Source organism: Porites lutea, chromosome 12 (genome assembly GCF_958299795.1).
Source record: "Porites lutea chromosome 12, jaPorLute2.1, whole genome shotgun sequence".
Taxonomy (NCBI): Eukaryota; Metazoa; Cnidaria; class Anthozoa; order Scleractinia; family Poritidae; genus Porites; species Porites lutea.
In genome coordinates, this window is record NC_133212.1 from 2,496,327 (window position 1) to 2,519,463 (window position 23,137).

General features: G+C 38.9%; 1 protein-coding gene and 1 long non-coding RNA gene across 2 annotated transcripts; one reads left to right on the forward strand and one right to left on the reverse strand.

Annotated features, from left to right (window-relative positions):
- Positions 1-187: 187 nt before the first annotated feature.
- Positions 188-5,019, forward strand: LOC140954036 (uncharacterized). The gene is made up of 2 exons (XR_012167481.1): positions 188-300; positions 4,494-5,019. It is a non-coding gene; the product is annotated as an uncharacterized lncRNA (long non-coding RNA).
- Positions 5,020-8,582: 3,563 nt separating this feature from the next.
- Positions 8,583-16,160, reverse strand: LOC140954037 (uncharacterized). Its single transcript, XM_073403431.1, has 6 exons — positions 16,020-16,160; positions 13,954-14,085; positions 13,774-13,827; positions 12,353-12,422; positions 10,698-11,327; positions 8,583-9,412 (listed from the first exon to the last, which is right to left on the reverse strand). The coding sequence occupies exons 2-6, from the start codon at positions 14,080-14,082 to the stop codon at positions 8,745-8,747; spliced, it is 1,551 nt and encodes a 516-aa protein (XP_073259532.1). The 5' UTR covers positions 14,083-14,085; positions 16,020-16,160; the 3' UTR covers positions 8,583-8,744.
- Positions 16,161-23,137: the final 6,977 nt, after the last annotated feature.

The window sequence follows — 23,137 nt, forward strand, 5'->3', positions numbered from 1 at the left end:
GGAGCATAGCTTTCATTGTGAGGGAATGGGTACACGGCAACAGAATTACGAACCTATTTCTGTTCTGACATCTGACATGTCATTTTACACGCTGCGACCTTGGCCCTCCCGCCTGTCTTTCAATTTGTTGTTTATTTGTTTTTTTAATACATCCTGCCAGAAAATTGAGTATAAATAATTAGCATGCATTGCAGATTAAGCAGTGCATCGAACGTAGAAGCAGAGGGAAGATCAAAGAAAAAGCATATTTAATTTGAAAGGAGCTGTAGCTCATCCCATTTGTTTAAAGAGCGCGATAAGGTAAGAAACTTTTGTCACTTTTCCAATGGCTTATTTAACAGATTGCATTTTTCGACTCTTACGATTTAGCAGTCTTACTTTCTTAAGTCAGCTGGAAAGTGCAGACTCGAAAGTGGACCATGTTGTCAATACGGGTCGATTTAGTTAAGCTGATAAGCTTCTTAATTCTTGGTAACTGACTTCACGACTTGTTCGTCGCAGACGAATCCACCTGATTTTCTACTGCTGAGATCTAGGGCTGAAAAATGTTAATGTCTTCTCGAAAATGGCACTTGTAGGAGGCCTAACTAGCCGACCATGAATGTTTTTTCTCTGTATTGATTTTTAATGTTTTCAAAAGTGACCCAGTGAGAGAGACCTAATTTCAGTATAAGGCGGTAATGACGTAGCAATTTTTTAAGCAAACGTCTTTGTTAACTTGAAACGTCCAAGTACACCAAACACCCACGGACCTGAAGGATGATAAGAGGACTTTTATTAAATAAGCCTCTGAAAAAAAAAAAAAAGAACTAGAAGAAAAATCAGAAGAAGACCAGAAAAAAAAATTGTGGACACACAGTGCACCGTATTAAAAAAAAGTAAAGCTAAAAATCTGAATATATGGAATTTATAAAAAAAAAACTTGTTCGCAATCAGGATCATGGTTGTAAAAAAAGGCTACCATAAATTGATAAGTGCGTTATCTGACGACAAGGCATAAGGAAATACCACTTAATAGATCGAACGCAAAAGAGTTTACTCGTACGTGATGCAAGCATGAGGAGATCATATGATGGAAAGGTGATTCACCAGCAAGCATGACAGCGACAATCAAACAAGAGTCAAAAACTTGAACTTTACACCACAACCAGGATGTAAAGTAAATCATTTTAAGAACTCATGCAAACTTCCGAGAAGCGCATGAGAAACATGGGAGTGTAAATAACAAAATCACATGAAAGCTAACAACTAATCCATCCGAAAGCGAAACTTGAGTCACCGCAGCGGGAATATCAACTAGGAAGAATTTCAACATTTGTCAAGTTTGTTTATATACTGTATTGAAGCGCGCTTATAAACTTCTGGAATAATACTTCCGTCTTTAAAGTCATCAAGTCAGTACGACGGAGAAAAAGGGAAAGTCACTACCGTAAAAGGTGGTTTAGATTTTGCAAACTAGTCATTTTACTAAAAAGCCCTCGTGCGTTATTGATCATTTCAGAAGCTAAGTACTGTATACTTACTCGGCTAATTCGCTCTACGCAGTTTTTTCTGCGCCTTGTATTTTAGCAGCTGATCATCTGACAAAACACTGTACACCGCCACTCGTATATGATTTTCTTTGTTCGAATTATTACTGATGTCTCTGATATTCATACAAAGCGACGAACAGCCGACTTCTTTATATTAATTTTTGAAGTGCATGTCATCACGCGAAACAAAACACTCCTCCGAACGTTTAATGTACTTTCTGAAATGATGGATAAATATAAGAGAAATTAAGCAAAACTCTGCAAAAAGTTTCTATTACCCTCATAAAGTTTCCCCGGCGATAAGTTTGATCATTTTCTAAGTCGCAATCTGTCTCGGGTTGTACTTAGTGTACTTAGTAACTATGCTTCTAAATTTGCCTGTAAAATCATAAACCTTTTGACCTGTGAAACTGTTTGCCCGGTATTTGTTTGTTATGAAATATATAACACATATAAGAGATTTTACTTAGAACTTTAAAAGCATGCTTTAATCCTAAGAGTGCCCGAGCCCAAATTTTAGAAAACAAAAACCGTCATACTATTTGGAAATACCTCCAGTGACAAATAAAATTCACTGATTTAAACACCACCAGGATTTCAGCCACAGTCTCAAAAAAAAAAAAAAAGAAATGCAATATTCTCCAGTCGTAATAACTTAGGTCATGAGAGATCAATGTTTTGAAAGACTAATGACAGTAAAACTCTGTTTTTAGATATAAGCGTACCAGCTGCGATCGTGTAAATGAACAAGGTTAATTCCAGCCAACCTACAAACCCCCTTTTCATATTCAACTTGGCCGGCAATGATAAAAAACTGAAGGCCGGCGGAACACATGGATATTCAAGTCATTTAACACTTTTCAGTAATTAAACCATGCTGCGTATTTTAGCACAATTACAAACGTTTAGAACAGCTAATAACTTAAGGCTCTTGGACTCCTCTTTGACTATGAAGAAGCAAGAAAGCAAAAGCAAAACATCGGCACATACATCACGATTTCACAGTACATGGGTGAATTTCCTGAAGCATAGCCTACAATTAATAGGCTAAGCTTAAAACCTATATAATGTAATAGTCCCCCAAAGAGTATAGACGATTACTGTACGCGTATATTGCAAAAACTTATCCACCCAACTGACATAAGCAAAGCTGACAGAGAAGGTGAAGCACCCGACGACAATTTTTTCTTTCTCTTTCTAGCCTCCAAAAGCAGGCGTTTTTTCAGGAGCAAAAACAACTCCCCTAAATTGGCCTGCGTGGGAGGCTATTTTCTCGCTGAAAACCTTGGATTAATTTTCTAGGTAAACATTTGACATATAAAGAGAGTTGGAATAATTAATATGAAGTCTGAAAGATCCCACTTTATTTTATTTGTGACGTTTTCGCTGTCTTCGCCGTTGCGCTTTCTACTTTGCGAGCAGAGGCTATTAAAGTAGTGGCGTGCGAAATATCAGACTGTTCGCAGCCAGTATGTGGTTGCTTAAGCCCCCTTATAACTAACCTCAAAAGCTTAAAACGGGAAATCTTTGTGTTGACGTGTTTCGGTACCTGATGAAAAACTCATCGTTTCTGAAAAAGTTTGCCACAAGGACTTTTTTCGTTACGTTTCGTATTTTAAAACTTTTCGATGTTTTATTTGCGTTGAAACACACTCTCCGAGTTGCGTTTGATATATTTCTTTCAGAAATTTACAGCAAAATAGGCTGAGTACTGTACTAATTCTTTTCAGTATTGGTAACGGAAAATGTCATTGGATCAAATTCGAAAAGAATAGGAATTGTTTTATGATGTAAAACTGGCCATATTTAATTTGGTAATTTTTGAAGTCTTCACACATCCAAAATTTCGATGACTAACGAGGCGGCAAATTTGAAACTTCGGCGAGTGTGAAGTAATGAACAAAATTCCTCGGGGGGAGGGTCAGAGTAACATTTGACTCGAAGCGAAATTCACTTAGGGGGAGAGGGTTAAAAATACTGATCATCACCTTATCGGTTCGGTTACACAATGGTAAAGGTTGTTTAAGGTCCTTCGCGACTATTGTTCTGACTGCATTCAAAGATTTTTAAATTGCCACCTACCATTGCCGTCCACATGCAAAAGTCGTATAAATGTGTTCAGTTTTTCATATGATTTTAAAAGTTTTTAATTTCGGCTTTCCAAATCTCGCGCTACATTGATTCATTTAATTAACTAATAGACACACTCAGTAAATCACCCTTCCTTCAGCGGGTTATTTAGTTTAAAGAGGTTTATTCAGCATTTGGCGTAACTTTCCCCTCAGTACTCGGTTAAAATAGCATCGCGTCAGAACAAAAAACCTCTCTTCTCCCCCTAATATTATAAATTTATCACGCCGAAGATGAAAGGATTATGGACGGACCGTGTTCGGTGTGGTTTCCGTCGGCAGCAACGCCTAGGGCAAAAGGCTATTGTTTTGAGGAATTTGATCCGGTACAATAGCTCATTTCTTGATACGACTTTCTTGGCCGACAAAACAAACACGTATTGTAAATTTCTTGTACGTTACTTGTTTTCATGCGCCTAGAGACAAAAATGAAGCGCTTTAAGCATGTTTAAGCCAAGTCAGTTTCATCGTGAACCTTTGAGAAGGAAATTCGTTCCGACATTTTCTAGATGGTACTTTCGTCACTGAAAATTTCCCGTGCTAGCAAAAACATTTCTAAATGGTTCGCTTGGGCTTGACTTTTAGTTGTTTTAAATAAAACTTTTGTCAAAGCGGAACTCTACAATTTGTGGGCCACTCAGATTAAGTTAGTAAACAAGGGGAGTGATGAAGACGTGACGATTTGAATGCGCGCTAGCTGGTAAAAAGACAAACAAACAAACAAACAAACAAAAAGGGCACTTCCGCGTTATCACACAACTATATATGGCATAGCAGTGGAACTCTTGGAGAAAATACTCATGTACCTTTTTGTATTCTTTGTAATTTGCAGAGAAAGAAAAAGGAAGAAAAAGAACAACATGCTGCTTTATGAAAGACAAAACGAGTCAACGTCACCAAGCCACCAGCTCGCACAACAAGACATACGATCAGCGAGTGGACAAGTTGCTTTTCTGCTTCGTGTTATTGGCGATAACATAGAGACACGTTTTCGGGTTCATCGTGCGTTACATTTGGAAGCAGCTCTGACTCAAAACAACGGGCAAAAGAAACTGGAAAACATTGAACTGCTGATTGCGACATTAAAATAGCTAAAAAAAATTAACTGAGATTAGCTGAGTTTGCGTGTGCTGTGCAAAGCCGTACAAGAATGTCCAGAAAAGTCGTAGAGAGTGGACTCCAAGTGCAACCTTAGACGTGAACTGTAGACGTGTGAAAAGCATGTGAAAAGTATTTATAGAGCGAAAAACATTTAATCATGATTATTTATTGTTTTTTCAAAGTTGTTTGTGAAAATAATATAGCGTGGAAAATAATATTGTAATGACAAATTTTAGAATAAAATGAACCGCTGGCGAGTTGTGATTGGTCTCGTTAATGAAGAACAGGGGGGATGTCATTTTTGTCACTGGGGTATAGAGAAGACTCTATAGTACAAGACCACGAGAAATCCCTTATTTGTTTCTCTAGGATAATTGAACGTGCAAATAAGGCCTGGGATCCTTCAAATCTCTACATTTTTATTCGTACAAAATATGCAAGATTGTTGTGCGATAGTAAGATTTTTTCTGCCTTTCTGTATACTTCTCAGCTAAATTCATGTGTACTTCGCAGTTTGTTCCGCGATTACCGGAAATGTGCGAAAGGTGATTGCAAAGAGATCAGCAATACCCGCAAGAAATCCGGAAAACCAATAGTATTTACCAAATCAATGCATAGCAACTTTCGCGCGTGTTGATCGGTTCCCGTAAGTCGGAATCTCCTAGGCTATTCACTGTTTTAATTTGGAGCAGAAGCTAATGTAGCGTTCCGTGAACGCCATATTAGCTCCTGAAGCACCTGTACCAACAAATACCAAGAAAGTGACGAAATTGGACTTGTTGGTGTTTACTAGTAGTTGGAAATTATTATCTTATTGAATTTGCAACAAGATGTTGCACAGTGCTAGATATATACCTCGACGCTTCGCGAAAATGGCTGGAAAATATACCGTGGCAACTACACTAAAAAGATCCAACGCCGTTGAAAGGCGAACACAACCATGAATTGTAAATCTTTTCAGCGCATTTTTGTGTTCTTTTATTACGTTTCAGTATTAACTGTTTATTTTACCAAAGAGTTAAAGCTAAATGACAGTCAGACATTTCATTTTTAGTGCTTCTAAGCCAAAGCACTTTTAACAGTAACTTCGTTCGAAAACGCACGCGGGACCTGGAAATTAGTGAACAAGTTGAACCTTCAAAAGGCGGTCATTTATCTATTTGTGAAACTATTACCAATAGTAAGAGATCAATTATGAAAAAGTTCTTTAAAAAGGTGTGGGCCCAAGGATTTTTGTGTGGGCCAGATTTACAATGGGTTTACGATTTTTCCGTTTTGGGAAATTTTTAAGAAGAGATTAAAAAGGGACTTTTTAAAGCCTCATGCATCTGTCTCAGTCAAAAGCTGCACGCGTTGACTACCGTTCGCTAAACAAATATTTGCGCTCACAATAGCCATTTTACCCATGGCCAAATAGCCGTTGCCCATGGGGAAGCAACTATTTCTGTGTGACCGATTTCCTCGCGAAATTTCCATGGATTCGTCAAAAAGAACAAAAGAATTACCCATGACAGTTCCCGAGCTACGTTCTATTGGGCAAGAAAAACCCAGAAGCGGCCCAACCAATCACGAGAAAGTGAAATGTACCAAGCAGTAGAAATCACGTGTTGTTTACGTGCTGAGTTCGTCTTGGCGACAAATCCTACGCGAAAACTGACCTCAAAGTTCGAAAATTCAGCACGATTTTGAGCACTGTTGTGGATGTTTTTCAAGTTTTTACGTTAAATAAATTCAAAAGCACTTTGAAACACTCACAAGTTTTCTTTAAAATAAGTGTTCAAGAATTCTTTTCTTATGAGGTCGTTGCAATCATTTTAGTAAACCCGTACTTTTGACTTGTGAGCGAGAATTTAGGCTAGAATTTGCTCTTCTTTTAAGCGCGAATGAAGTCGACGTCTTCCTTTTTAGTCTCAAAATTAAGGGCTGAATCGCTCTTGCCAAGTTTAATTGATGTGGCGGTTTTACTGAAAAGGGTAAAAATGGCCGAAACAGTTTACGATTTATCTCAGTCTTCAATGTTTACAACAACGTTTCCGTCGAAACAGGGTTCAAGTTTTTTCTTCCCCTTGGTCAATTTTGTGACCGCAAACATGAAAGTGCGAACCTAGCCAACATCGCACACCTTTAGCTCCGTTCGCTAAGCCAATCAAAATCCGCACGCGTTTATCTTCATTCGTTAAACCAAACATGCCGCACGCGTCTGTCTCCGTTCGCCAAACCAATCAAAAGTCGTAGGAGTTTACCTTCGCTAAAACATTAAAAAAGCGTCATGCATTTGCCTTCGTTCGCTAAACCACGAAAAGCCGTACGCATTTACTACTGTAAAGAACCGTGTCAGCTTCCCCAAATCAGACCAAAGAGAGGCACACGACTTCCTTTCCTTTTGCAAAAACACTGAAAGTGGTGCATATAAGAGAACAGACTAAAATGGTCATTACATAACCAACCACAGAAATGAATCAAAAGTTAGAACTACACTGACACAACACTATCGGCTTCAAATTTAACCCCCCAGATTGAAATGGAGATTGCAACGTAATTCTAACTTTGGAGACTGTGGGTGAAATCCTATGGATTCACCAAGTAAAGGAAAATGCTTCGTAATTCACTTGGAATTTTTCCTTAAAGTTTGACGTTGAGAGTTGTCCAATGCTGCGACTGAGTTCCATTGAAGACTCGAATTGATTCCATTGGACTCTTTCATCTCTATTTGCGGGAGACATAAAAATGTCAATTATGGTGTGTAGTGTAGTGTGCTTTTCCCAGGCTATGAATCAAGACAAGAGGCATACTGCAACATGTGTAGGATACTTGTCTCAGGTCAAGGCCTAAAAAACGAAGTACTTTAGGACTTGACTTCCGGTAACTCCAGTGGATTCTAGCTGTTGATAACTGGAGTCCAATGGAGTATACTGGACATAAATACTGGAACACAACCCACCTACCATAGCTTGTCACTAAGGATAAAACGAAATGATTCGTCCAATGTAAGTTAATCCAAGACAGTTTTGGATTCTGGATTCGCTTACGGGTCGTTTCGCCACAAAGTCGTTTCGCTGCAAAATGAAGTCAATTCGCTGCAAAGTCGTTTCGCTGCACCATGTCCGGGATGCAATTGATTTTTGTATAACACCGTTTTAAAGACACTTAGAATTAACTTTAACTACCAAATGGATAATACTAACGAGTTAATTATCAAGGGAATTTACTCTAGTATGTAGCGAGACGAAAAATGCTTTGCCACGAATCGACTTCATTATGCAGCGAAACGACTTACGCTTTATAGCGAAACGTCCAGACACCCTGGAATCCAAATAACACCTGTGACTGGATTCCAGATTCCTTGTCATGGGACTTAGTGGATTCCGGAATCCAGTCATTAGCGAGATTCAGGGTGCCTTGAGCTGAATTATGGACTCCAAAGCCCAGGATTCTAGATTCCACAAGGAATTTCCTGGATTCCGAGTTCTACAAGCAAAAATTTCAAAGATTCCGAAACCTGTTTTAAATTACATGGGGCGAAATGATAAAAGAAGAGCTAACTATAATGCTACAAGAAACCGGTCATTTCGATACAAATCGTTTCGATACGAACTCAAGCAATGGAATTACACAAAAATTTCGTTAACTTCGAGTAACGTTTGCGCGCCAACAAGAGAAACATTTTGGGTGAATATTCTTCACACTTCAAGTATAGTTTTCGTGTAAACAAGAAAGACATTTTGAGTGATTATTATTCTTTTTTGAGCCAAGGGCATGAAACGTTTTACACCTCGACTGAATTAACTTGTACCATGACGACTGGTATCAAAATGACTTTGTATCGAAACGGCTGGTAACATTCCTCAGGTCATTCTTGCTGCTACTGCGCCAAAAACGCTGGTCATTCATTCCACTGCATGCACAAAGGCGGTCGTGTTTTTCATATAAGTGAGAATTGAATTGTTCATTATTACTTCCCTGAAAAGTAGTATTGTTCTTGTTAAGAGGTCTTCTTCCAGATTCCTCCCTCTAAGTTCCTATATGCTCCAAGATTAAAAATGTACTGTTTATGCTTCATTTTATCCGAGCACCACTCATTGCGGCCTTTCTCATACGTGCACTTGACACAGATAAATTGCAGGGTGTCCCCGAGGCGAGAATGCGCAAAAGTGCATCCAGCCGGTGCTTTACCCTCGACATGGCGCCAGCACTCTTCGGATTTATCCGATCCCCGTACGCGTACACCATGCCGCATCCGTCCCTCGTTATCCCAGAATATTGGCTTGAACGCTACCTTTTTCCCAGTTGTAATGTGTTTGCCGTCTAGCGGTTTCCAACCCTTTTTGGGATTGCGGCTCTGCATGGCCTGTTTGTACTCGGGTGTTTCAGGTAAGCTATCCAAATATCCCTGCAGTGTCTGCGGACCTACAATCTGTGGGCTTGAGGATAAGCGCGCCACTCCGCTCTGCACGGATATATCATCACATTTTGAGAACTGACTGGGTTCTGTCTTTTCTAAAGGTACAGATCTTGTAGGTGGGGGATGTCGAGGTAGGGGGTGACTGTTAGAGGTGGTTTGAATCCTTTGCGAAGACAAACTATAATAAGGTGGGTGTTCCGTAATTGAACTGTAGCTATGTTGACTGTCTTGGCTGAGACCTGCGCTGTCTGTAAACAAGTAATAAAAAGGTGAACTTCAGGTCAAGTTAACTTCTTCTACCCAAGAGCGCACCACGAAAAATTCTCGATAGACTGCGAGCAGTCTCTCATATCTTTTTTGAATGACAATAAGAGCTTTAGATTCTAAGACGAGGACGACTACAATTACAAGATTTTCTCAATACCAAGCAGTGCTCACGCGTGAACCAGCCTCATTTTGGCGGGAAAAGGTGATAGCCGTCGTCATTCTACTACGAGTTTTAGCGAGAATGTCGTGTTAGCGGACACAAGTTATAAAGTGTTAACCTCCTTCACTCACGATAACAGTGCTAATTGTTTTGGTGAAAAAGATGTACAAATGAAGCTATTCGGGGCGTCTGTTATTTGAGAATACGCGAAAAAACTTTCAGTTAAATCCCGTACTCGTAGTCGTTCTCGTCCTAGAAGCTAAAGGTCTCTAACAGATTGAGAGCGTGAGCGAGGAGCGAGCAGCAAAGCTGTCTCCACCCCAGCCTCTCCTCCCTTAACCCTTTTGGTCCCAAGAGTGATCAACATCAATTTTCTCCTAACGTCATCAGTAGATCAAGTGTAAAGGTTATGAGAATTACTAAATTGATCACCAAAGGGAGAATGCTTTGATCTTAAACCAAATTCTCTCAACTGTTCTTAAAAGAAATGTATAAAGATCAGTCAGAAGAATTTGTATGTTGATCTTGGGGCTTAAAGGGTTAACAGGGTTCATACAAAAAAATTGCAATCATTTTTAAAGGACTTTTCAAGGGCCTCATTTGATTTTCAAGGACCAGCTACCAGGAATGTAATTTCGCACATTGTCAAAAAATGCACATTCGCAGTCCATAAGGCTTGAACTGTTTCCTCCCCCAACTTCTCTACATTTTTCAGTTCACCTGTCTTAAATTGATAGTTAATTCTTGCATAAGACAAAAAACGTTTTAAGTAAATCACTTTGAATGTCTCTGAGCTATGATTTACATGTATACAGTATTCTGCCTTGGAAAACCAAACAGCATTAAAAATCACTTTCCGGGCCACCTCATTCAAAGTTGAAGAAAATTCAAGGACTTTTCGAGGACTTGAAAAGAAGTTCAAAGACTTTTTAAGATTGTGGGAACCCTGTTTAAGCCATATATTTGCATAAATTCACTTTTCCAAGTGCTCTGAGGAAAGAAAGACAACCGCTTAATTTTTTCTATTCTATTTGTGCAATCATTTAATACTGAGCAAATAGAATTATAACAAAATACACACATCACCACCCAACCCCCTGACTCACCAGAATTAAGTGCCGAAGCATATGAATGCTGAGTTTCCAATTCCATGTTTTCAAAGTCTTTAAGTGACTGTTCAATTTCCAGGTCTTCTCTCTCATCAACAATATCCTTGGGTGATGACGGAAGGCTAGCAGATGTTCTACGATGTTGAGTTGGGTTGTGAGAAGGTACAAGAGGGGCTGGTGTTGGCTTTGCGACATGATTCGCATCACCAGCCTCCTGATTAAACATTATAGCGGCTTGACTGGCGACAGCTTCTGATACTACCATACCTGCAGGAATGCTTGTTACGGGAGCTTGTAAGAAGGCACCATACATATTGGCAGCATAATCTTGGTATTGACCTAAACCCCACATCTGCGCAGTTAAATAAGGATCCACTTGTTGTGCACTATAAGCTGAATTTAATGACCCAGAATGGGTCTCGTTATGTCCCCCAGCCAGCTGGGCAGCATAGTGATTAAAGATTTCTTGTTGAGAATTCAAGTTCATTTCTGAAATTAATTTGCTATAATCCGCATTTGTTAACACTGGCATATCGTCATCAGTCTGTGTACAGGCATCAGATGTCTCTGCAGTGACTTGAAAACATTTTTCTGCTGTTTGAACCCTTGCTTGATGTGTTACTTGTTCTATGGGAACCATAAAACAAAGTCAAAGTTTGGTGTAAAAATAACAAAGAAGAGATGATTATTAAACATTAAAAGAGGTGGGTCACAAAATTAACCAAAATTCAGACAGTGGGAGCTGCACTATTCTCCCAGGCAGCCGTTTTTGTCTCGTCACGCAACACTCCTCCCAGCATTGCGTGACAAAACAAAAATGGGTGTGAGGGAGACTATTATCTGTACCAACCTGAGTGAAACAAAAAAATAGCCGCTCAAACCGTTAGAAAAAGATAGAAGTAACACAGCAAATACAAAAGGAGTCATGGATAGACAAACTTGAAGAAAATTGAAACATTGCAGGGTTTTCATTAAGAGGCGGGGACCGGGGACTTCCCCCAGCTACTATGAATGTGGCCCTCAGGCTACTTTCATACTAGGAAAATAGAAGAAACATAGCACTAAAAGACATCCCTAGCTGTTTTATTCCCCCGCCTACTTGCAAAGTTTTCGAAAACTTGGTAGCCTAACAGTTTTTTAAAGTTTATTTTCTGTGGTTTGTAACAAATTTAGATGTAATGCTTCTTGGAGATAGTAGTGAACTTACACAACAGGACAGGAGAGGAAAGAAGACGGCAACCCTTATGAGACAAGCATGACAACAATTTTGTTTGCAACAACTTTTTGCCAAACTTCACTTTCCTTTTAAACAGATCTTTTTGTAAAGGACCGGAAAACACTGATGTTAAGAGAAGATCATGACAAAACACGCAAGTAATAGCTCTGTCACATTTGTCACACACAAGTGTTTTGCCGTCCTCTTCTTTCTACCCTCCTGTTGCGTAAACTCACTAACATTTGTTAGACAGGAAGCTGTAATTTAGTCATTCACAAGTAATTTCTCAAGATCCATTGCAAATAAGGACATGTAATTGGCATTATTAACAAAAATGAACTGGACAGCCGTGACAAGGCATTCATGCTCATCATGCCCTTTTCTCTTCAAGGCTGGATAAGCTCTAACACTTAAAGCTAACAACCGCATAACCTACCTTGATAAGTATAACCTTTACTCCACAATTTTATGATTGGAATGCATCTACCAATAGGTATACCTATTTCCTGTATAGAAAAGAAAACATTTATCTGCTATTTATACGTTTATTCCTCTGAAATAGAACCTGAAGTGAGATTTTTGTTTTGAAAATCGACTCAAGGTTTTAAAAATTGAAATTTTTTGTTTGCCAGACTTGCACACCAGAAACTGAAAAATACTATCCCGCCCCCACTTTCATGTCTCCTCCCATGTTCCTCTTGTACATCTACTTTTCACGATATCCCCCAAAGGACAGCCTGCTCACAGGCTAAACACATTTCTTCCTCTGTTTTCAGTCTAGAAAAGAAATTTCACAAGCTGGAAGCTCGAGCCCATCAACTTAATGTGAATCAGTCTGAAACAAGAGCGAAAGTGAAGGAGATGGAAGATGGCCTGAATGAGCTCAACAAGCAAGTTGACGAAAAATTGTAAGCAAATTGCAAGAAGACACGTAAAACGCAGTATAAAGCTCATGAAGATAAATACTATGATATGCCGAAGTTTACTCTAGGAGTAAAAATTTTTCTGTTCTTACGGAATTCAAGCAGAAGGTGCACAGAAAGATTCACTTGCTTTCTTCGCTACAGTGATAGTGAGATTTTTTATGCAAAATTGACTATAAAAGGTTTTAAAAGTTGAAATTTTTTGACTGTTAGACCTGCACATCAGAAACTGAAAAATACTACCAATTTTGAACTGTGAAACCAGATTGCGTTGTCCATCATGCAACAGAAGTGGACATTTGTTAATAAATTCTTAAAACATAACTTCTTATTCTCTCAGTTTTTGTTGCTCTTTAATAAAACATCTTGAAGCTCCAGAAAACAGCAGACAAGGCAGAAATCCATAAAATAAACAGCTATCTTGGTTGCAGCCTAAGTGCAGTTTAAACTGTGCAACACATCATTTTGGTTCCCCATGCTACAAAAGGTCAATCACTCTAGAAACAGGGTGTCTGTTTCAACGAATATATAATGGTGTAATGATGTCAAAATATGTTTTATTTTCTTGTCGCTAATTTCAAATCCATGCATGTATACAGTTTACATGTTCTACCAAAATGACTGGTAGACCGAAAGTTTGTCTGAACAAAGTAAAATGTTCATCTTGGCTGGACATTGTCTACTGTTGACTGGCCATTATTTTGAGCCCTGATCATACGTATAAATAACTTTGATAAGTCTGCTAATTAAAGCACTGAAGAATGTAAACGTTGTTAGTAAACCTGTTCACACATAAAATCAGTATTCAACCTATTATGACTCAAAATTGGCTTTGTTTCCGAGCCCTATTTATTAATAGTTGTTAATGCAAACTTTCCTTCAACCTGAGAACAGATTTTACCCACAACATACACACTTAGTGTATAAAACCCACCTTAAGAAGCTGTTTAAGTTCCTCTTCTGTTTCTACAAAACTCAATGTCTGGTCCTTTTAAAACCAAAAAACATTTTAGGATAGGTGTTGTTTACTTTCACAAGAAATGTTAGCATTCAGAAACGAACTTGGAGAGTATTGTGTTTTTATTATGATATTGTAAAGGAAAAATAATATTACCTGAATACAGTGTTCCTGAAAAGTTTGTTTTAAGTCCGCCATACCCAGCTGATCCAGAACTTTAAAAATTTTCTGGTACAACTCTGAATTCCCGTAGGAATGGCTGTGGTAAAATGAATTGGCCTGCATGACCTGCAAGTTTAATACCGGTAACAGCGGTTTTATCACTGCCAATGGCAAATCCAAACAAAGTTCCAGATAATCAAATGGCCATGAAGAGTTTCATTTGAATAGCCACAATGGAGGAACTTTCAAAGAGATTCAGTTCATGTTAAAACAAAACAATACAGTAAACCGTACTGGCCTCCTAGCACAACGGCCACTTTTTTGGTCCTGGCGGACAGTTCATATATTTACTGTTGCTTAACTCTCTCTACAACCACCAACAAGGTGGCCATTGCAAAGAGGTTTAACCGTACAATCAAACAGACACCTTTACAGACACCTACTTAATATAGACACCTCATTATGACAGACACTTCGCTTTGCCCCTTACACTTTCTCTAAATTCAACCCGCTTAATACAGACAACCTGTTAATACAGGTACTTTCAATGAGCCCTCATGCACAGTTTCCTTATTAAAGGGGTTTGACTGTCTTTAGACCTTTCAACCAATGTACTGAAAATACATGATCATCTGATCAGTAATGCGGAAAACAAATTGCATTTGGCAACCACAAATTGGCATTATGGAGACACAGTTGATCCTCTTCACAAAAGCTACCTTGGGGACCGAAGAAAGAAGCTGTTGTAGAGAGGATTAAATAAGAGTCAATTGCTGTGGTCACACTACAGACTTTTACCGATGTAAAACTGATTTACCTAAGGCAAATTCATCAAAAATCTCCCAAGGTAAATTCTTATTGGGTTTTGTTTTACCTAGGTAAAAAAATTCTGGGTAGGTCACACTACTGATTTCGGCTCCCAAGGTTTTCAAGCACAGTTGAATGTTTTGGAGTATAAATTGAAGAAAGCAAGATGCACAGTGATCTAGCCGATCAAAGAGACGTTTTTTTTGTTTTATCTCACTGTTATTTCTTACACTAATTCAACATGCAAGGTGAAACAGGCGAAGACGTAGATGACTCATGCCCCAAGAATTTCTTTCACCGCGTGAGCTATGTCCAGTTCTGTCATCGCCGATGAGTGTCTAAAGGCTAGCAACGTCAGTATTTCTTTTTTCCCAAGCTATCGCTTTGGGGTAGTCGTCAAGGGAAAGTCTGTTGTTCTCAAGACATATCCAAGCCACAGATGATAAAATTTCCCTGAGGTAAGTTACCTAGGGAAAAATCGGTGACACTTAAAAAATCAATTTTGCCTAGGTAAACTGTCAAAAAGTCGAAGTTACCTAGGTAAAAAGTTTGTAGTGTGACCCCAGCTAATGTATGGACAGTCCACCAAAACAAGTGGCCATTGTAGAGGGGTGGCCATTGCGGAGACGTACCCGTTAGTGGAGGTTCGACTGTATGTATGAGTCTCTAGACAAAAGTATGAAAAGCAAGTACAAAAACAGTACAATCTTTTGTAACAATTATCAATAACTTTCACAATAATTTATTGACAATTATATTATTATTTAACTTAATACCTTGTAAATAGTGTAAAAATCAGTTTGAAGCTGAAGCTAAAATCATAAATCATTTTTTAAAGAAATGGTAAAAATTTAAATTATTTAGTGGCAAAATATAGTGCTTTCGACAGAGGAAAACAATTTTTACGGTAAAATTTTCACAGTCGGTGAAAAAGTTGCGAAAGTTTTTGCATCATGCAACAAGAAGCTTCATCAGTTAAATCAATCCCTCGAAATTTTCCAAGATATTTAATAATTTGCTTTGAAGTGATGATGACAAAATTTTATCTTTTACATTTTATTTCTAAATCAGACCCTTTCAAAACTTATGAGATTTCAAACAATTCGCCAAAATAAAGACATTTTCTTCTCACTGCGATATGTTTCGTTACTTCCGTGGTGCTGTACAGCCATTTGAAAATTTCAAATTTGAAACGGACAAGGTTAGTAGTAATCACGGCTAATTTTCACCGAAAGACTGAAATATTAACTCACCGTTTGAGGATGAAAGTTTTCTCCTGTTTTTCTTAGTATTTCGATTTCCAAAATTCGATCTGAAAGTCCGCAAATTCAGCTGCTTTTTCTACCAGACAAACAACATTCTTTCACCAATGCACGCCGCCATGTTCCAAAAATTCTCGGGGAGACTGGGAATCTGATGAGAATCCGCTGAAAGCAATTGTATCACGGGCGTTTGAAACACTACCTGTATTCAGTTTCAAGAGTTATCGCAACAGTTAAAAAACTTTATTCATACAAATTTTCGGTTCGAAAAGGTTCTTCGTTTTGCGATACAAAATTTCCAATCGTCCGCGCGTAAACAAGGGAACAGGAAAACAAGAGAACAGGGGAACAGGAAAGACAGGGAACATGCTAAGGAAAGAAAGGAACAGGGAACAGGAAAACGGGGGGAAAGGGAACAAAGGAAAAAGAGAACAGGGGAACAGGAAAACAAGGGGAAAAGCTGAGAAAACAAAGGAACAGGGAACAGGTAAACGGGGGAAAGGGGAAGAAAGGAACAAGGGAACAGGGGAACAGGAGAACAAGGGAAAAAGCTAAGGAAACAAAGGAACAGGGAAAAGGCAAACAGGATAACAAGGCAACAAGGGAACAAAGGAACAAGAGAACAGGGGAACAGAGTAACAGGGTAACAAGGAAACAAGGGAACAGGGTAACAAGAGACCAAGGGAACAAGGGAACAAGGGAACAAAGGAACAAACGAAATGTTTTTTGAAAGTGCTGGCCGATGGATGAACTTGCGCTTTTGTTTTCCTCAATTCGCTGGTGTAAGTGGCGAGATGTGTAACCAACATAACCTGCATCGCACAGGTCACATTCAAATTTGTAAACTAGACTTTGCTGGTGTCTTAGCTCATCGCATGTTAAGATCTTTTGGCTGACAAACGCTGGAGTTACTATTAGCTAACAGTAGCGTAGTACATTTGTAGCGATCACAGACTGTGATCAGGTTGTATCAAGCGATCGCTTAGAAGAGGTTAAAAACAAGGGGGAAACCGTCGTCTTAAAAGGTGGTCGCGGACCCACGTTCGCTTTAACCGCGATCAGGTGTTCTTTTTTCGGGGATAGAGTCGCTTCCAAAAAAAGGACCGCCTGATCGCAGGTAACGACGCTTATACGAGAAGTTCCAACGATAAGGCTTTGACTTGTATGCTCAGGGAATTTTTTCCCATTACCGTAGAGGTAATCGCAATTGGAGGTTCAACTGTACAAGAAGCGACGGACGACTTTTAAACCACCAAAGTTATAAGCCATCTTTAATAAACTCTGGATAAATCTAATTACCTTCAACGACTTTGGTTCAAATTCATTGCTCGCTTGCTGTTACCTAGTTGATTAATTTTGTTTAGTCTTTGCACCCACCCAAAATTGCTTTCAAAATGACTTCGCTAAGTCCAAAGTTTGTGCTATTTGCCAGCCAAAACTCGTGACGTTGACAAGGAAATGTTTCCCCTGTCTAGTTTATTTTACACTTAATGATTTTGTCAACTGCAACGAAGTATCTGCTCAACACAAGTAACAAAATAATAAACTGATTTCTACAAGGAACAACATCCTGCATTAAGTATTCTGGTAATAACCGTAACACGATCTTGAAAACTGCAAGCCCGCAGGGTGCTTGTAAAAATTTTCGTAATTTGTAATTGTATTGTAATTTGTTTACCCACGGAGCACTAAGGAGTTCATAAGAACTCGTTGAAACGTGTCCGTGCGTTCCAGATCGAATTGGAATTTTAAAGTGTTGGTTTTTAAGGAGAGGGGAAAACCGGAGTACCCGGAGAAAAACTTCTCGGAGCAAGGGAGAGAACCAGCTTGATCCCTCCTATAGCCTGTATTGGTGGGATTTGATAGATTGTGCTAGCATAACTCATTAAAAGCATAATTTTCATCGATTTTTTGAAAAAAAAAACTCCGCTTGCAGAATTTGCCCTTTATTTTGACTAGTTTTGCCGCACAAAATTGTCATTTATTGATCATGCATCGCAGTTACCTTTTTTGGGCTCGTCATTTGTCTGTTGGAAAGGTATTTAGCTGTTTTTACCAAATTTGAAGACGTTAGTAAAAGTAGAAGCATGATTTCTGCATTTTTTGCCAACATGAGCATAATTTACAAAAACTAGCATAATTATTGGCATAATTTAGACATATACGAACACTGCTAAAAGCATATTATGCTATTTTTGGGAACACAATCTATATCAAAGCCTATGGATGACTGGGGAAGATCTGAATCACTCGCTATTGTAAGGAAACCGAAAACTTTCATTTCCATCACAGCACCCGAGGATACCTATTTGCTCTAGAATGTTAATACTGTTGAGCGGTGATAATTAGATAAAACTGTAGAAACAACTAGCCTTTCTTTCCAGGACAATTTTGGGCAATTTAAACAAGACTAAATACTGTTTTCTTCCATGAAAGGGCAAATTAAAGTGACGGCTACATTTCTGCAGTCACTGGGACCTTAAGAGCAGTTGTCTGTAAGATTCGAGCTATATTAAAAAGGCGCTGCCACACTATCTCACCGAATTAGCTAAAAATTGGCATGTAGACTTGATTTGAGATCTTTAATAAGGAATAGGTAACTTTAGGTTCTAATTCCTCCTACTTCGGAAATTATCGACATGGCCGGTTTTTGGGTGCCTCGGACCGGCGCCATATTGGTTAATAGAAGCTGCTTTTGAGCCTTCGACTACAACCCTGTCTTCAAAGCTAATCTTCCTTTGCCAATACAGATTGAAAGAACAATCCCTCTTTATTGTATTTTTAGAAACTACTTCGAAATTGATAACGTTTTCGCAACGATCGATTAAACTTTTGGTGGGTATACTTTTTGAATTTTTTACACCCGCAAAATTAACAGAATTTTAAAGGCGTATATCTCTTTTGCCACATCGCATTGAAGCTTGCCAATCTGCCTGAATACTCACTGTTTGTAGTTAAATCGATTTCATTAATAAAAAAATTGGGCAAATTTAACGGAGCAGAAACAAAAGTAATGAATGGAAGACTGTTCTAGCGACTTTGTCAATAATCTGTACACCGAATACTCGCCAGGTGTTGCCAAAATTACAATCGATAATAGAGTTTCTGTCATTAAATCTGAGTGATCTGTGTAATAAAATTAGCCTCTGTAATATAATCGATAACTCTGCTGCGAAAAACAGTATAAAAAAAGGCAGATTGTTTAAGGAAAAGGAAAATAAATTTGTTATGTTTATGCTATGACGCGTAAACAAAATTCAACCATCACAGTCGAACAGGAATTTTCCTGATTTTCCTCCAGTTCCTTTACCGAAACCAGAGCTTTTAAAATTAACCATAGTAATGAAAATTGAGATGTATTACCTAACTCGACGACAAAGTTGCCAGTTTCCACCTTGATCGAAAAAAAGTAATATTTTCCCACGCATATCGCGGGTCGTCACGTTCCTTGCCTGGCGTTACAACTCACGTGAAACCGCCTGGTTTCAAACAACTGAACTGAAGAATCCGTGAAAATCTTAGCCAGGCAATAAATAAGGGAAGTTGATATAAGTTATCATTATTAGTGAGCGAGGATCGATGCGATGATAGTTCCAGCTACATGTATTTACAGCGTTTGAAGATTCACTCAAAACTCATGAGACATGAGCCCTTGAAATAAACATCATTACTTCCGGTTTTAAAAATTGGGCGTTGGCAAAGTAATGAATAGACTCATTCTACCTTGTACACCGTTAACAACGGTTCTGTGTACAATTTTCAGGTATTTTGTCTCAATCACGAAGCCCGTTTTGAGGAGATTCTTGATAAACAGAAAAATTGGTTTGGAAGGGGTTAAGAAGAATGAGGGATGAGCCCGGGACAACAAAAACCAGTCACCTCACCGAAGGGCTTTAAAACTGTGCGCAAATGCCTCACCCTAGGGACAATTCCAGATTTTTGTTTCCTTGAAAAAGCTTAAAATCGCTAGACAATGCATGGACAACACAAGACAGTCCTAATTCAAAATAAAGTAAACAGCAAAGAAAATTCAGTTAGAGACCAGAGTGTTTATCCGATATCGCGAACAATAAGGAGTGATTGAAGATGTGTCTGCAGTTTAGGGTAAAATCATTTTCCACGCTCACGGACCTTTCGACAACATAAGTGTACCGATTGACGTAATATCAGTGGTAAAAAACGAACCCTTTTTACTGTAGGACGATGACGTCAACATACAAAAGGCGTCTTCACTCTGGCATCCAAAATTTCAAACAGTCAAAACCTAATTTTCTCTGCTCGTCAACTGAAAAACGCCTCTGAGGGCAAGTAGTGGTAATGTGCTTGTTAGTAAGACGTCCAACATAAGGAGACATTCATAATCAACTCGGTTAATGCATTGATAAAGGGAAACTTTCTCCTTTACCCTTAGGGACAGCGTTCAAAGGCGCAAAAGATTTTTAGTTCAGCTCTAGCATGTGTTGTCTAGCGATTTGCCTTGAGCTTCTCTAAATTTTCCCGATCAAACAATCTGTGCCCATCGTACATAATCTTGTCTGGGCTCCCTTGAAAAATTGCACTTCATCAGATGCCTTCAAGTTCATCCTCCACCGCGACAACTTCGTGATCTATTTTAATGGGTGGTTATCTGGAACTATCCTATGGCTTGTCCTTTCTGGTCGTCACTATATTAGCGAACATGTTTCAATTTCTCTCAAGCAAAAGTCTCTATCAGGAGCGTAGCCAGGACTTTCCAGGTGTGCGGAAAATTTCCAAAACTTACCCTAACATCTTACTCAGTTCTCTCGCAACGTTTCCCCACTACATTTGCTAATTCTGTTAACTAGGTGAGGTTATGCGTGGATGAAATGGCACTTGCAATCGGTGAGAAAATTAGGTTAGACACTTTACCCTCAAGGACGACTCTCACGTTTTGCTGACACTTTCTACCTTAGAAGAGATAAGTGAAGCTTTGCCTTCCCCACTCTGTGTAAAAAAATGTCGTTCGGCTGTTCAAACTACTTTTAGAAAACAACAAACTTCCCAACTTTAATTTTCAATAAAGGTATAAGGGTAGGAATCCAAATTGTTTTGGAGTATTTCACTGATTTTAACACGATGATTGTACAGTAGTGTCTAGTGAGTACGGGGGCTAATGCCCCATCGTAAAAATCTGAAATTGAAAACAAAAATCTTGTATAACCGAGTAGTACACAATTTTAGTTATTTTATTGAGTTGTGAAAAATCACAAATTTGTTTCTTCTTGAATGTGTTATACTCTCATCCATTCAGTCTTTCCGATATGCCCGTCGGATAGCGGAAGTTAACGTAAATGATCGATTACCTGAAAAGAAGCTACCATCCTAACTTTCCACCTTCGGGTCTTTTCCCTAGCCATAATTTTTTTCCCTCAAGGAATTTTTCTCTGTTTTACATAATAATTGGTCTTGCATTCAGCTTATCGATTTTGAGAGCCTAGTCCTATGCCGTATTCTGATGCGATCTACTTTATGTAGCTTTCCCCCCATCTAACAGCTCCTTACTGAACAAAAACGGCTTTAATTGAGTCTATTCAAAGAACTAGCCAATATTTTTCCAGCGGTAAGCACAATGTTCCTAATTCTACCTAGTCCCCTTCTTAGACGCTTTCACGTGCATCAGGTGTTAAATTTTCTTTTCATAAGCTACAATGCTCATAATCGCGCATTCTGATGTCATTTATGCTTAAAAAATTAAAAATTAGTTTATCGAAGAAAGAGTGAATTAAAGGTGTCATGAGGCGTTTGTGATTTCATGAACTATTTGACGCGGTCCTTTTCTTACGGCTTATGTCCGTTGGTGAAATTGCTACTTGGGTTTTCTTGTATTGAAAAGGGCGGGCTCTTTCTAAACGTGGCGTTGTTTATGGAACCTTAGTGTTCAGAACAGAATCAGTCGATGGCAAACAACGAAAAGGCTTTTATGTGGTAAGTTACAGTGATGAACCTTGCCTCGAGATGGTCATATTTTTGTACATAGCTTCATGCAATTCAGTGTTGGTCTGAAAATTTTTTGTTATGGATGGGGGAAGGGTTGAGGGGGGGGGGGGGGAGATCAGAACATGTACCTCGTGTTGTTTACGAGACATTAAGGTAATGAAAACTGTTAAACAGTCTTCTACAAATCAAAATAGTTGCAAATGCTTACGGGAGGCCCTAACTATATGATGATTAGAAGGGCTATATTTGGAAAGGTGCATGGTCGTGGAGTTAAGGAGATTTGACTAATCAACCAATTTCCCGCTTAACATAAGGGCGTGGCCAGTGGCCCCAAAATTGTGTTCGCTCGCCCCGGGCTGGCTCGACTTTTGGGAAACGGTTATGGGGTTATAAACAATGAGTTCATCATCTATATAGCCTACTCGCCCAAAGTGACTGCATTTCGCTTTTCAGAGACCCATCAGTTACTGTATGACCCTCTCCGATCAGATTTTATGTCCGTGGTACTGGTGGTGAGGTCAGTCTACAAGCAGAGTCGTGAAAAACACCGCCACTTGAGCCTTTACGTTCAAAACATTCCTGGCTATCGGGAAAAAAAGAAGGAGCCCCTTTAAAAATACTAAATAAAATGTCATTTCAAATTTCACTTTGTCACCGTTCGAAAATTATTGTGAATCAGACCGAATGAAAGTTCACTCAAAGAGGGGGAGGGGGGAGGGGGGTTGGTAGTTCTTAACAGTTCCAGTTAGCTAGAAAATTAAAAGTTACGAAAAAATAGTGGGCGAACTGCAGAATACATGCAAGAATGAGAAAGAAAATAGAAAACAACTTCCTGTTCAAATTCGGGTGAAACGTTTAATAGCGTCAAGAAGACTGAACTTGATTGAGGTTGTTCATTTCAGTTCCGTTCCAGCGTGCAGTTCCTTGTCCTCCTAAAAATAGCTTCGTCTCCCACCGATCATTCCATGTCATATTTTGCGGACTTATTATTCAGTAATGACGGTACGATCAGGTAATTTGGCTTGATGAGTTCTTTAATTTCATTTCATGTACTAGTTTTATATCTTACGCTGGAAAGATCTGCCAAACAGTGTACATTAGCAAAGGTAGGTTCCTGTTTACACGTGTAATTATCGAATACCATACAATTT